At 49.4% G+C, this 15,074-nt stretch overlaps 6 protein-coding genes across 6 annotated transcripts; 4 read left to right on the top strand and 2 right to left on the bottom strand.

Moving 5' to 3' along the window:
• The first annotated feature begins 3,571 nt into the window (after window positions 1–3,571).
• Window positions 3,572–5,602, top strand: IAQ61_010214 (uncharacterized protein). Its single transcript, XM_003841540.2, has 4 exons — window positions 3,572–3,799; window positions 3,856–3,874; window positions 3,936–4,044; window positions 4,096–5,602. Exons 1-4 carry the CDS (start codon window positions 3,689–3,691, stop codon window positions 5,513–5,515), a joined length of 1,659 nt encoding a protein of 552 aa, XP_003841588.1. The 5' UTR covers window positions 3,572–3,688; the 3' UTR covers window positions 5,516–5,602.
• Window positions 5,603–6,015: 413 nt separating this feature from the next.
• On the top strand, window positions 6,016–6,478 carry IAQ61_010213 (uncharacterized protein; the record flags this gene model as incomplete). The annotated part of the gene is made up of 2 exons (XM_003841539.1): window positions 6,016–6,163; window positions 6,312–6,478. 2 exons carry the CDS (start codon window positions 6,016–6,018, stop codon window positions 6,476–6,478), a joined length of 315 nt encoding a protein of 104 aa, XP_003841587.1.
• A 1,124-nt stretch (window positions 6,479–7,602) lies between these two features.
• IAQ61_010212 (uncharacterized protein) lies at window positions 7,603–8,436 on the bottom strand (the record flags this gene model as incomplete). Its single annotated transcript, XM_066098701.1, has 2 exons — window positions 7,603–8,113; window positions 8,174–8,436. The coding sequence occupies 2 exons, from the start codon at window positions 8,434–8,436 to the stop codon at window positions 7,603–7,605; spliced, it is 774 nt and encodes a 257-aa protein (XP_065951246.1).
• An 844-nt stretch (window positions 8,437–9,280) lies between these two features.
• Window positions 9,281–10,282, top strand: IAQ61_010211 (uncharacterized protein; the record flags this gene model as incomplete). The annotated part of the gene is made up of 1 exon (XM_003841537.1): window positions 9,281–10,282. One exon carries the CDS (start codon window positions 9,281–9,283, stop codon window positions 10,280–10,282), a length of 1,002 nt encoding a protein of 333 aa, XP_003841585.1.
• Window positions 10,283–10,538: 256 nt separating this feature from the next.
• On the bottom strand, window positions 10,539–13,289 carry IAQ61_010210 (uncharacterized protein; the record flags this gene model as incomplete). The annotated part of the gene is made up of 3 exons (XM_066098700.1): window positions 10,539–11,568; window positions 11,621–12,621; window positions 13,125–13,289. 3 exons carry the CDS (start codon window positions 13,287–13,289, stop codon window positions 10,539–10,541), a joined length of 2,196 nt encoding a protein of 731 aa, XP_065951245.1.
• Window positions 13,290–13,857: 568 nt separating this feature from the next.
• On the top strand, window positions 13,858–14,568 carry IAQ61_010209 (uncharacterized protein; the record flags this gene model as incomplete). The annotated part of the gene is made up of 1 exon (XM_003841535.1): window positions 13,858–14,568. One exon carries the CDS (start codon window positions 13,858–13,860, stop codon window positions 14,566–14,568), a length of 711 nt encoding a protein of 236 aa, XP_003841583.1.
• Window positions 14,569–15,074: the final 506 nt, after the last annotated feature.

Raw genomic sequence — 15,074 nt, 5'->3', positions numbered from 1 at the left:
AATATGTTTACTTATATAAGAGGAGGTTAGCAAGCTAAAAGTATTCCTCTACTATTAATACCTATAGTAATTCACTTAGATATAAAGAGGTAGTATTATCTAGCTCTCTTTTATATACTTTATAAATACTTCTTTATAGATATACTTAATAAAATCTTATACAAGATTAAAGTTGCTAGCGCTAGTTACGCTTGTAGGGATTAATTAACTAGAGATAGCGCCTAAGTCCTAGAAACAAGTTAGAAATATATTATAAATATATTATAGTGCGCTATAAAACTTGCCTATTATCTACTTATTATATATATTAATAGTAGTCCTATAGAATCCCTATAAGTAAATATACCTCTATAATACTTATCTTTTTATAAGTGCTTTACACTTCTAAAAGAAGTTAGTAATAGCAACTTAATATATCTTAGTTATATCCTTATCTATAATAATTTAGCTAAGTATAATAACTATAATATGTTAGAAACATGTTATAAACCTATTCTTAATACGTACACTTCTTTTCCTGTAGGTAGAAGATTACTATTAGAATCTCTACCTATACCCTATATAACCTCTTATATAATATATCTATCTAGAACATGTCTTAATCTAATAGAATTAATACCTACTCTTTAAAAAGGTAAATAATTAAGTTACCTAAGCTTAATATAAAGATTTGCTATATATACGCCTGTAGTAACGTGTTAGTAATATATTCTAAACCTGTTCTCTTATACCACGTATAGTTTTAGGATCCTAATACTTTATCCTCTACTTATAGTGTACTCCTCTAAGGCTACTCTTAAATAGGAACTATAGAAGCTTTTTATACTTTATAATATATAAGATTTTATCTTTATTTACAAAGCTAATATATATTTCTTTAATAGAATAGAAACCTTTAAGTTAAAGATAGGTTTAGAGCTAGGTTAAGTTTAGGAACTAGGCTATAATAAGTTAGGAACATATTTATAATAGGTTACAAATAACTTATATTATATAAGCTATAGAGTAAGTATAGGCTATAATACCTTTACTACTTCCTTAATATTACTATTAGATAGTATTAAGGGAGGAGGAGGTATATATATATATACTAAAAGAAATAATAGTAAAAAAAGGTATTACTACTATATCTATTAGTATAATTACTTAGAAGGTAACTTTATATAGGATTTTAAATAGAGATCCTTGCCCTTATAGATAATTAACGCCTAGAATATATTAGGAATATATTAGGAATAGGTTATAATATACCTACTATACTTCTTTATCTAGCTTAACTATAGCTTAACTATAGAATATAAAGTAGGACTACTAGAAAGATTTAATATCTCCCTAGTTAGAAGACGTTATAGATATATAGAGTCTACCTCTAGTAGTACCTAACTAAAATAATATTTTTTCCTAGTAGTAGATATTAGGCTATAGTTCTAATAGCTAATATATAGTTAAGCCTATTCTATAATTTACTAACTTATTATTAACACGTTTTAAATATATTTAAGTTTCGCTCCCTACTTAATTTACTATAGTCCTTATTATAGGATAATAAGACACCTAGTAGTCCTTATAAATCCTTAAAGAGAAGCGCTTAATAAGGCTATAATAATAGCTTCTTATTTATAGTTCTCTTTATAGAATTTTCTTAGGTACTATACTTTTTAAGGTTTAGATCTAATTATATAATATATTATTAATAATATAATAAGAATATATTTATAACATGTTCTTAAGATACTTACACGCTTTTACCCTAGAGTATTAGTATTTATACTAGCTTGCTAGCTAGCTATTAAAGAATAGTAAAGTTATAGGCCTATTAAGATAGATAGACTAGTAGGAGTATTATACCTACTAGAATTAGAATAATTTAAGAACATGTTCTTAACGTGTTACCTATATAGCCTATATAAGCACCTCTTCTCTTATTAGGTAAGAGCTATCTTTATATTACTAAACTAGTATTATATACCTATACCCTTAGCTATATAATTAAGGGTATACTAGGAGAATAGCTATATACTTAATAATTACTAGTATAAGTAGTAGTCCTTAACTATTACTATAAGTAAGGTATATATTATGCCCCTATAACGTGTTACTAACCTATTCTAAACTTATTCTATTTACTTTTACTTACTTCCTTAATACTACTACTACTATCCTCCTCTAGCACTTTATATAGTTGCCTAAATTTATCTCTAATATTACTATCTAGTTTAGATATATTATCTAGTACTACTATACTAAACTTTAGTATAGTATTTAGGAACACCTATATATTATTAAGAATAGGTTTAGAATATATTTAAAAAAGATAGTAATAAAAACTGCGTTTACTTGCTTAAATTACCCTAATTTATACTTAACTATAGGCTAGTTTATATAACTATAAAAATTTGCTGCTGTGACGTAGACTTGAACCTACAGGGATATTCTAACCACTCGGAGTAAAGCCCAAGTCGCCCGACGCTAAACCTATGGTCATATGACATGCCACCACACTGTTTCTAATCGGGCGATTGTTTGCGCAAAAGAAGGGTGAATAGTCGGTGCAAAGGCGGTCGTGGTCGTTACTGTGTGACAATGTCCTGGACAACGACATGAAATCAAACGTCATTTCCCACGACGCGTACTATATACCTAGGGCGTCTGCCAGCCGCTTGTAGAAGTGTAGTCCGCAACGTTACCCAGTCAGTTACCTAGTGTACGGTGTACGCAATCGATCGGAAGACTGTTCCCGCGCGAACTTACCTCGGCATCTCGCTCTGTTAAGTTGACCTCTTTCAATATTGTATGTACTAAGTACATTTGAGATGGCGGGGAAACACCACCATTTCGCACCAACCGTAGCCGAACCGTTCCGTTGGCCGTCAGAATCGGAGTGACCAACCATATTCTTTGTGCTGTGATCAACTCGGCATGGAACGGCCTGTCGAACCGGGGGTTAAAAAAATGCCCTTCCCCCCAAGCAGCGGTACACATCAGCCACGTACGGCGCGCGCCGTATCAGATGGTGACAGCTGTGTGAGCTTGTAGTTCTCGAGTTCTTGTAGTTGTGCAGACCTAATCTAGGAATTCCAGTCCTCTCCCATGATGTGACGTCCAGCTGCTGCTTGAATACCTACCATAGTAACTTTGGTGGAAGCACACAGCTTGCAATCAACTTCATGTGATCGGGCCGACCTGCAGCTGACACAGCTTCTCACGAATTCAACAACGTTGATGTTGTTTGCACGTCGTCCGCCTGCAGAGTTGCGCGGACGAATTGGACCAGTGTAGGTAGGTAATACTCTAGTGGCCGAGGCCACCAAGGGCGTTGGCAGCAAGCCGCAATGACGCAAATGATAGGTCCAAGACAGGACCTTGTACATTGCCAATGCCCTTGTTCGGACTACCGTACCTGCGCGATTGGTATAGGCCTGGAGCGATTATTTGACTGACAAGGCTGGCCACGTTGGGGCCATGTCTAGGCTCTGTCAAGACGCCATTTTGACCAGGGACATTGGAGCCTTGGGGATTTGCATATTAAACATGTCCCCCGAACCCGGCGGATGGACAGTGGTTTTGTCTTCTCGTGAATTCCTTTTGGCGTCGATCACTAGGCTTGTTGTCCACCCCAGTCCAAGGTCGAGAAGAAGCTTATAAATACCATCGCCCGGTCTGCCTGACCAGCCCTAATCGCTTCAAGATGTTGAAATCTCTTGCGGTGGCGGCTCTTGTAGGAGCTTCTTCTGCGCAGAGCCTATCTTTGCCGGAAGTGGATCTTGGATACGAAATATATAGAGCTTCCAGTTTCAATGTTGGTATTCCCTTTTCGAAGAACATGTGGATCTTGTAGCTGACTTTTGATGACAGAACACTGGCAACTTCTACAGTAAGCTGATGCAGCTGAAGCGCCTGTGGCACAAAGACTGACCTTAATCTCTTTCCTACAGACTTTAGTAACATTCGATATGCGGCGCCTCCGGTTGGCGAATTCAGATTTGCCCCCCCTCAGCCGCCCGCTGAAAACCGGTCAGCCGTGAACACGGGTGGTGTTTCAAGGTATGTGCGCCATATTTCATACAAACATGAACTATCTGACCATTGTACCAGGATCTGCCCTCAGGCCTCTCCCGCATGGAACGCGCCAGCGGCCCAATTTCTGGGGAACGTGTTACTCGGTCTTCCTCCATCAAACGTCACTTACGTACCTCCTCGAGCCAACTCAAGTAGCCCTATCCCACCCCGTGACCCCCGCGAATCCGAGGATTGCCTGTTCTTGGATGTTTACGTGCCGGAAGATGTTTTCAGTAATGTTGGTAAAGGCTACGGAGCTCCTGTCTTAGTGTGGATCTACGGCGGTGGCTACACTAATGGGAATAAGAATGAGAATCCTGCAGGGTTGATTGCCGCTTCTGGAAACTCCTCAAACGGCGACATCATCTACGTTGCGTTGAACTACAGACTTGGTGCCTTTGGCTTTACTTCTGGTCCTACATTTAACGCTGAAGGTGGTGTCAGCAACCTTGGACTGTACGATCAACGATTCGCTCTGGAGTGGATTCAGAAGCACATCCACCTTTTTGGAGGAGACAAGAACCGCGTGACCGTTGTCGGCGAGAGTGCTGGCGGTGGAAGCATCATGCATCAAATTACGGCCTATGGTGGAGAGAAAGGCCCGGTACCGTTCCAGCAAGCTGTGCCACAATCACCTGGGTGGGCTGCTGTTCAGTCAGCTGTTCAACAGGAAGATACCTATCAGAGGCTTTTGGAGTTGACAAACACCACATCCCTTGCCGAGCTTCGCGCACTCCCATCTGAGGAGCTCATCACGGCCAACGCGCGGCAGGTTGCTTACGACCCTACATGGGGTCTATATGTATACGGACCTGTAGTTGATGGTCTCTTTGCGCCTCAACTTCCGAGCAGGCTTCTTGCCCAAGGTAAATTTGACAAGAGCCTACGGATCATGGTTGGACACAATGCTGCAGAAGGCGTATACTTTACGCCTCCGACAGTGCAATCTGATGAGACTCTTCTTGCTCAGCTTAGATTTGTCTATCCGTTTGCTCCTCAGGAATCTCTTGATTACATCGTCAACACCTTGTACCCACCCGTTTTCGACGGAACTTACCCATACACCAACCAATATGAGAGGGCCACCCTAGTTGGGTCCGAGGGTGTCTTTACCTGCAATACCAACTACCTGTCGACCGCATTCAAAAACGAGACGTACTCATACCTATTCGCTGTCCCACCGGCGTTCCATGGCCTCGATGTTGCTTACACGTTCTATGATGGTGGAGCACTTTCACCACCATTAGGTGTTGTCAATCGCACGGTTGCCATTGCGTTGCAGGAATTTATCGCAAGCTTTGCAGAGGGTGGTGTGCCTGAGGCTGATGGTGTCACTCAGTTCAACATGTACGGAGAAGACGCCGGCGTACTCAAGCTGAACATTAGTGGCATTGACGAAGTACGCGACAGCAATGCCAATGCAAGGTGTGCATGGTGGCAGAAGGGTCTAATCTAGAGCCCTAGAATCCATGAGCCTACACGATACATAGTTGTCAGTAATCGTAATGAAGATATTCACAGACACACATGCATGACATCAATCACCTAGCTCTCATATACTCCTAACGCATGAGCAGAGTCAGAAGAAAGTAGTAAAAAGGTGGATCGAAGACATCGAGATGGTTTAGCTTTGGCGTGCGCTAGCATCGAGTGGTGATGGCTGGTCATAGCGACGTCATCACACTTGTGACTTCGCATTGGTAGCACAACTGCTCGTGCCTTAAAGCTTCATTTCTGCAGCTCCAACTAAACCTCGTCTTCAAGAAACCTCCTTCCAACTTTCTCATACTACGCACCCCAAACCAGTCTCACTCCCACTTCACCCACTTCACACCACTTCACCCACTTCACACCACTTCACCCACTTCACACCACTTCACCCACTTCACACCACTTCACCCACTTCACCCACTTCACACCACTTCACACCACACCACACCACACAAAAGCACCAACATGTTCCGTCAACAAATCGCCCGCCAGGCCCGCCTGTTTAGCACCACTCCAGTCGCACGCAAAAGCCCCGTAGAAACGATCAAGGATGCTGCAAAGGCCGTCGACAGGACAATCTCAGGTGCAGCCGTAAAAGGCATTGAGAAGGGCGGTAAGTCAAAAATTCCTTGCTTGCACCAGCATTGCACAGCACCACCTGATGCTTCATATATCATGTTTGCAGCAGAGAACATGACAGCATCCTACCGTCCGTTGCCACCGCCCATGCCCGAGCGAACCAACTGACAAGTAAACAACAGAGGAAGTCGCTGGCGCCGTCAAGGAAGCCATCCCCGAGACCAAGGGCGAGGCCAAGGGCCAGGCCAACGAGATGGCAGGAGCCGCAAAGGGAAAGGCAGCAGAACTCAAGGGCGAGGCCAAGGCCAAGGCGAACGAGCTCCAGGGCGAGGCCAACAAGAAGATGTGAAGCGTTTCTTTTTGGGGAACTCAAATAACGATGTGTTCACCTCGGGCGGAAAAAAAGCATCTTCTCAAGCTAGCAACCCTCCACCAGCGTGAGAGAGTGTAGCGTGCTGGACTTTATAGACTGAGGACGGATATGGCTTGATGGTTTTAATGAAAAGAAATGTTTGCTTGCATACTACATATGTCTTTTGAGGATGAAGCTGTCGTGTCATTGGCTCATCCCGGCCCTTTTTCCCCATCTGGGCGTTGGGATGGCAACAGCATCGCTTTTCACACCACATCCCATTGATTCGCAGTCCGCTGTACATTTATCTTTGACCTCGGAGGCAAATTCTATAACTGAAGAATTCGCATATGCACAGCATGCGCACTGGCCACAGCGCGTGACGTCAGCGCCATTGGAGCACAACATGACATAACCATAACACAACACAACCCCGATAACTATACCGTAAACCACCGAAACATATCAGTGTGGGAACCAGTGACAACACCACACCCTCTGTCTATCCAAGCACCAAGCCCAGTTCAACCAAGCGTCTTCTAGATTCTCCCTATAATTGCTAGGGATTTTGTACAGCCTTCACTTGACGACGGGAAGCGAATCCCAAGAAAAAGTCCCCTTCAAGCCAGCCTCCCATAGCCAGATATCCCAGTCCCCAAACTCCCCCCAGCCTCACATCAACTCCCCCAAAAAAGATCCCACATCCACCTTCCTCGCCACACGAATCCTCCTCTTCTTATCCGGCTCGCCCGTCTTGTGCTGCAGCGCCAACACATCGCTACTGCGTTTATGCGTCAGGCCTGGACTTTGCTGGTGGCGGGTGCGACGGAACCAGGAGATTTGGGCTGGATGGGCCGTGTGGCCGTAGGACATGGATATGCGAGCATGTGTGGCGGGAGGGGCGGGAGATGGGGGTGTGGCGAGTTGGGTGCTTAGGTTGTAGAGGGTTTGCATTTGGGATTCGCGTGTTGTTTTTGGGTCGGTCCAGATTTGGGTGGGGGTTTGGGTGGGGAGGGAGATGGGGTTGGGGTTGGGGTGCCAGCTAGGTGGTGTTACGTTGGTTAGCGGTGGCTGTCTTGAAAGAAGAGGGATGCAATGCGAGTTTGAGTGGGGAGATCAACTTACGAGGTGTCATCTGTTATCGCAAGCCATGGACTGTCTGGACTTTTGGATACCTTCTTTCCTGCCCTGGGTCCCTGGGCCTGGGTCCCAAGCAGAACGAGCGAGGGAAAGCTCAGTGTGCCGTCCATGGTAACCGTACTGTTCGATGGCATACTCACCAGGACCAGAACCCTGAGTTTTTGAAAAGCACCCGTTTCACGCACAGCGCGTCCCCAGTTGCTGATGTTCTTGGAGGCTATGGATTCGCTGCTACCCCTGAGACAGGGATCAATGACCAGTGCCGCCAGACTAGATATCTTGAGTAGGCTGAAGAGATGGTCGACATTGAGGTCAAGATTCTGCAGGCACAAAAAGGACAATACACAGCCATCTAATCTTGAAAAGCGGTCGACAATGGACGGCAATTGAACCGGGCTGTCCTTCTCGTAGTATCGAAACGCGTGGTGGCGATCAATGAGTTCCGGAAAAGCACGGTGGAAGACTCTCCAGGCACTGAAAGACAGTGTATCTCTTCCCATCTGTACATCAGCACGTCTGTCTCGAAATACACAGCGTCAACATTGTACTGACGTCTTCTGAAGCCGGATGTAGATTTGACGGGCGTAATGCCAGCCGAGCCACTGCAAGGCCGTGGGATCCATGTCGTGGATACGCCACATGCACGAGCGCATGGCCATGTCTCGTAAGCTGGCTGCTCCGTTCCAACGCTCTTTGTACCTTGAGGGATTGACTTGGTCGCCGCGCGTGTGTCGTGACCAGGCTGGTACCATGGAGCGCACTTCCGCCGCCACCATCTCCGTATACACTTGGCCGGACTCATCGTATAATCCCATAGTGGTGAAGTGGGGGTTTTTTTTCTCTGAAGAAATGTACGAGGTACAGTGATTGGAGAATGGAAACGACGAATAATACTCGAATGCTAGACTTGGACGCGTCTCTTTGAATAACCTTTTCACGCGTTGGCAGCTTCCACAATATAGTGGTAGAGATACCTACACGGCAAAAGTCTCAAAATCCTTCTCGTGATTGGGTGTTGACGCTTCCGAATCTGTGGAGTGCTACGTCGATGTCGAAAATAATAGGGTGCTGTATGCAGTCACTGGAATAAATCCACAAGATGTCATACACTCGCATGGGTGGGTGAACGCGTGAGCACGTGAGCAGACTTCGTCCCGTCCCGAGGTCGCTACCTAATCGACATGGCATCGAATTTCCCTAACGACCAAGGCCATCTCTTAAGACCAATACCTTGAACCCTTCAAGTACAACATCCAAGAAAACATCTGCTCTTTTACTCCAACACTAGAAGAAGATCCAGAAACCAAGTTGTTGACTTGTCCGCTTTCTTTAGTTGGGTTTTTTCTCTCTCTCTTCCCGGCAGTTTTGAAGTGGCAGTTTGTTTGGCTGGTTTCGGAACGATTCTCCGCAAATCGGAATTGCATCATTTTTCTGGCCCCTCGCCGAATTTGTGTGCAACATTTTACAGTCAGCAGGATCAGTGGGAGGTTTTGTTTCTAAATGGTTACTCTGATTTCAGTTTAGAGGATAACAGTACTTGTCTATTTTAAATCACAAGAGTAAGAAAAGGACAAGGAACGAAACAAGAGAAGAAGAAAAGAAGAAAAATACCCTCCAACCCCTTCACCCCCTTCTCCCGCCAAAAAAATAATAAAAAAAATGTCCACAACCACCCTCGAACAAGCCATCCACGCCCAAACCCCAATAATCCTCGACGGCGCCCTAGCAACCTATCTCGAAACCCTAGGCGCCGACATAAGCGGCGCCCTCTGGTCCGCCGACATCCTGCTCAAAAACCCGTCGCTCATCAAACAAGCCCACCTGGACTACTACCGCGCAGGCGCGCAAATCGCAATCACTGCATCCTACCAGGCCTCGCTGCCAGGGCTCGTGCAGCATCTCGGGCCCGGGACGGTGGGCGAAGACGAGGTCAAGGAGGTGGTGAGGACGAGTGTGAGATTGGCGCAGCAGGCGAGGGACGAGTATGTTGCTGAGAGGACGAGGGAGGGTGCTGGCGAGACCTCGACACCGCCACCACAACTCTGGGTCGCAGGCAGCGTAGGCCCCTACGGCGCCTTCCTCGCCAACGGCTCCGAATACCGCGGCGACTACGAGCTCCCCATCCCAGCCATGCAAGCCTTCCACCGCGGCCGCATCGCCGCCCTCGTCTCCGCCGGCGCCGACATCCTCGCCCTCGAAACGATCCCATCAAAGCAAGAAACGATTGCGCTGCTCGACCTGCTGCGCCACGAATTCCCCACCACAAAAGCCTGGTTCACATTTACGCTGGCCGGGCCCGACGCCATCGCCGACGGCACCCCGCTGGCCGAGCTGGTTCCGCTGTTCAGGCACGAGGCGCAGGTGCTCGCGCTGGGCTTCAATTGCGTGCCGGATGGGGTGGGGCTTGCGGCTGTCAAGGTGCTGAAGACGGTGTTGCTGGAGCAGGGTATGGCGCGTGTGGGTACCGTCATGTATCCGAATTCGGGCGAGTTGTGGAATGCGCGGGCGAGGGAGTGGGAGGGGAGCAGGACCGAGGGCGGGTTGTTGGGGGAGAAGACGAGGGAGTGGTATGCGGCTGGCGCGAGGCTGATAGGGGGTTGTTGTCGGACGACGCCGGGGGATATAGGCGTCATGAGGGAGGCGTTGGAGGGGTTTAGGTGATGGATGGGATGGATATGGGGAAACCGTGGTGATGGCTATGGAGTGTGTGGGTTTGTTGGGATTAGATGATGCCATTGTGTGACGTAGTGGTCTATTAAGAAGAGCAGTCTTCATCACTGCACTGCACTGTACGGCTTTGAACCCGCATCTTAAAAGTGAACACCACCCACGAGACAACTTTGTCGCTCATCACACCCACCGACGCCGGTCCCTTACACACGCACCCTTCCCCTTCCCACACATCTTCCTCCACCCCTCACGTCCTCGTCGGCAAATACGCACCCCCCGCAAGCACCAAATTCATCCGCGTAAACATGACCTTGTACACCGGACTCTCCTTGGTCGGAAACGCACTAATCTGATCCGCACTCACCCCCGTCTCCTTGACCGCCTTCTTCCCACCCGTAACAGTCGTGCCACTCGCGCCCTTAGTCGTCATGGCTCCGTCCGCCTTGGCCACGGGCCCTTCGCCCGCCTTGTCCCCCGTCTCCTGCAAAACATCCCATACACGCACCGTCTTGTCTGCACCGGCCGAGACAAGCACGCTGGACTCGACGCTCCAGGACAGCGACCAGATGCCGCCTTTGCCGTGGCCGCGCATCCGCTTGCGCCGACGACCCGTTTCCAGAGTCCAGAGGATGATGTTACCTGCGTCGTCGGCGGAGGCCAGGGTTTTGCCGTCTGGGGAACAGGAAATGGCTGTCACGTTGCCCGTGTGGCCGGTGAAGAGACGGAGACAGTTGCCACCGGATATGTGCCACATGCGTACTGTGCGATCACAGGAGCCGGTGAAGACGTAGAGGTTGTTGGGGTGGAAGGCAACGCAGTCGACGTCGTTGTCATGGCCGACGTAGATGCGCAGGGGTTCAATGTGGTCAGTGGACCAGAGACGGGCTGTGCGGTCGTTGGAGCCTGTGAGGAAGTAGTGGCCATATGGGCCCCATTGGAGATCCCAGATGGGATTGTCGTGGCCTCGGTAGGCAACAAGACAGGTGAATGTGTCGAGGGACCATAGTCGGACGGTCTTATCTTCCGAACAGGATAGGAGACATTGTGAGTTGGTGGGTGGACCGGTGGGATCGGGATTCGCTGTTGCTGGGGAGAAAGCGACGGCGTAGACGGGGCCGGAGTGGCCAATGAGACGGCGAGATGACGACTGTTGTGCATCTGGTGCATCGTCGGGAGAGGTGAGTGGGCTACCGTCCATGGACCATACACGAATGTAGGATTCAGCCATACCGGCCGCAACATGTCGGTTGTCACCTGAGAAGTCGATGCAATTGATGCTAGCAAAGCTGTCAGTATGAGCTTACCCAATCTACCGCTGGATTATCTTACCTGTCGAAGGTGTTATGGAAGGTATACATGGTGACGCTGACCGCTGGACCAACGCCACTAGTTCTACCTTCCATCTTGTACCGATCACGGTGCTCAATGATCTTCTGCACCTCCATGGACACGTCGCGAGCCAAAGACGGAGGCAGAGGAACTGTATCCCGCGAGGGACCATCCTCAGGCGACTCCCGCTTGATGCGCTGCTCAAATTCATCGACGAGGCTCGGTTGTCCAGGTCTTGGTGCATTTTTCGCATCTTCATCTTGCAACGTAGCTCGCACATCCTCTAGCAGTTCTTCGTCTCGCGGGTATGGACCCAGTTGCAGTCTTATTCGCGCTGCGTCAGCATCAGGATCGTGTCGCGTTGTGAGAGGATGACCAGGGTTGTGTCCAGGAATACCCTCGTCTTCTGCTGGCAGGTCATCATCGCCTTGGCCACCAGCGAGGATCGCGGCGATACTCTTCTCCGCTGTTGCTGTGCGATCGACTGTGACAATGTTCAAGTGGTCACGGATAACGTCCATCAGCGCCTGTCCACCCTCAAATTGCTTCGACTCGAGGAACTGGATGAGATTGTAGAAGGGCATTGTCGTCAAAGTTATACGATACTTGTTTTCAAGGTACAACTTCGCGATCCGACTCTCCTGGAGATGCGCCTGTAGACGTACCTGGCGCAGCGTCTTCACATCGTCGTCATGGTCGCGTTCGAACAGATGCTGATATGCCGCGAAGAAAGTCTCCGCGTCCTTGGTGTAAAAGTCGCGCACCAGATCCAAGAATGAGTACACGAAGACGGGCCATAGCAGTTTCCGTAGTTCCGGTCGATAGAGATCCAAATTATCCTCTGTGTATTTCCGCAAGAGTTCGAAAGCTTTCGTGTACTTTACGCCGCCCGCTTCGGTGCTATGGGTCACGAGCGCCTGTCCGTTGGCTAGCGGTTCCGACTCCTTGCGGAGCATCGCCTCGGTGCGGACATAGCCCTTCTTGGAGAGATACTCTAAAACCTTGTGATTTGTTAGCAAATTAATGCCTAAAGAATGCTGAGGCGATGCTGATTTAAAGCGACAATTGGTGAGCTCTACATGATTGACGGTCTCGCCTTGTGAAGGCGGTTTGGGAAAAGGCGATTGGTAAACGTGTTTTGTTTGTTGATTGGCGCTGTACGCATTCGTATCCTGTCTCCAAGACCCAGGTACAGCGCGGGCCGAGGGAGGAGTAACTGAGTACATTGATTTGCGCGGAGTAGGGAGCATTGTGTGGGAGAAATACGTAGAAGGGCGGGCGCAGATTGACGAGCTAGGTATACAAACATGGTGCAAAGCATTGCGAGGTGAAGCTGCGGTATATACGACGCGGCGCGACACGAGGGGCGTTTGTTCGTAAAAGAACGACAAGAGGCCAAACCAGGGCGCTTTCACCAACCCAGCATTTCATCTCCCCTGCACCCAATGGACATGTGCCGTTTTGCAAAACAACAAGACAAAGGTAAAGAGAGATAGATACGTACAATCTGATTGAGATTCGCCTGCGACGGCGGCCCTGTAGAGCTGCCCGGCGGCGGGCCATTGGGCTGTGGAGGCATACCGTTGTGCGGGGGGAGGCCAGCACTGGGAGGCCCATTGCCCACGCTCATTGCCCTAACAGGGCCGGGCCCGGGCGGGGGCCCTGACATTGCTGTTGTGATCCTTCTCTTCTATACGGGGCTTGCTGCGCTATTGCTACGCTGTCTCGTGTGCTTTGCTTTGGAGTAGGCAGGCGGGAACCTAGGCTGGTGTCGCAAGTCGCGAGGCTTATTCAAGGCTCGAAGCAGGAGGGACCACGATGCTGTCTATTTGCGCAATCGCAAGGCACGGCTGACTAGCGAGTCGGAAGGTGTTTATTTGGAGTCTTGTGGTGGCATATGGGGACGTTGCTGGGGCTGGGGCGGTTTGCGGAGTGAGGACGGAGGTGAGGTTTACCTACCTTGGAATGCCCGCGCGCGCCAAGCCGAGACGGAAAGGCTCGACATGCGCGGGCAGTTAAGGTTGTCGCGTAGGCACGTCCACCGGTTCTACCTACTACATACCCACAGCCATCAACGGAACATCCGCTTCACATTGTCGCATTAGCAATTGCCATAGTGAAACTACAATTGCTACAAATCATCTCCCAAGTCCCACCTCCCACAACGCAGAATCCAAAACCCGTCGCCCGATACTCTCAGAGACATTGCCCGACTTCCTCTCCTCTTCTCACCCGCCATGTCCACCGAAGAGCCCACACAACCCTCCCCCATGGACACCGCCACCACCACCACCACCACCTCCTCCTCCTCTTCCTCCTCCACAGCGCCACCGCCCCAACCCTCAGCCCAACAAGACGCCTCTCAGCCTACGTCCCAGCCAGAAACCTACCGCCAAGTCGCAGCCGCCCATATAGCCACCCTGTCTGAAATCAACCACCAACTCCCCAAAATGCTTCGCTACTTTGCAACCGCCCTGACCCAACTGACCGACCACCCCATCCACGACACCCACAACACCAACAACAATGACAACAACACCAACACCCAACCCACCGACACGCTAGAATCCCGCCGCGAAGCCTTCCGCAAATACGCCACCTTCACCGGCATGTCCGTCAACCTGATCCGCGAAGAACTCGTACGCCAAATCGAAGACCTCGAGGCCTACAAAGTAATCCCCACCAGCCATCCGAAATTCACAGTCGCCAAGCGACACGGCGACACGGCGCCGTCCAAGGAGGAGACGGATCCGCAGGCTGGGGTGCGCAATGGCGGGTATGGCGATTTTGACGTGGGCGTGTTGAATGCGCGGGCGAGTACGGGGTTGGGGGGCGAGGATGTGTTGGAGAGGGTGAGGGGGGTGTTGGAGGAGTTGGCGAGGAGGAGTGGGGGAAATGAGGGGGTGGATGGGGTCAAGGACGAGCAGATGGTAGGGGTGGATGGGTGAAAGGGTGCAAGAGCACAGTACGCTTGCTTGTAGCAAGACGACGTCGAGATGACGAATCAAGGGACCTCTCCTCCATACTCGAGTGCGTAATCACACCGCTCCCAAGAGCTGGGTCGCTATGCTTTGCAGCAGCCATAGTAGGTGCTTCCATTGCACCCAAATCCAAGGCCGAATGCTGGTAAAGGGGGGGAAAAGATTACAGGGCAGTCTAGTTCTATGCAACTGCACACCAGGTGATGGGCATGGCATGAGCAACAAGTCGCCTGGGAAACAAAGGACATGCTGTGTTGACCTCGGGACGCTTATACCTTCTCCATGGACCCCTTCCCTCCCTCACAACACGACCGTCCGTCTCCTGAGAATGGTTGGACGTCAGATTCATGCAAGGAAACTCGCACACTGGACGGGGGTCGAAGGATGCGAAGAGGCGTCTAAGGTCACGCAAGAGTGGCACTGGGAGGTGCGAGAAGAACGCCAGTAGAGTACGCCTGTGTGTGTGTAGCGCT

This window comes from Plenodomus lingam (genome assembly GCF_022343315.1).
Source record: "Plenodomus lingam strain CAN1 chromosome Unknown contig_8, whole genome shotgun sequence".
Taxonomy (NCBI): Eukaryota; Fungi; Ascomycota; class Dothideomycetes; order Pleosporales; family Leptosphaeriaceae; genus Plenodomus; species Plenodomus lingam.
Note: the sequence above shows the minus strand (reverse complement) of the source record. Positions and strands in the feature narration are given on the sequence as shown.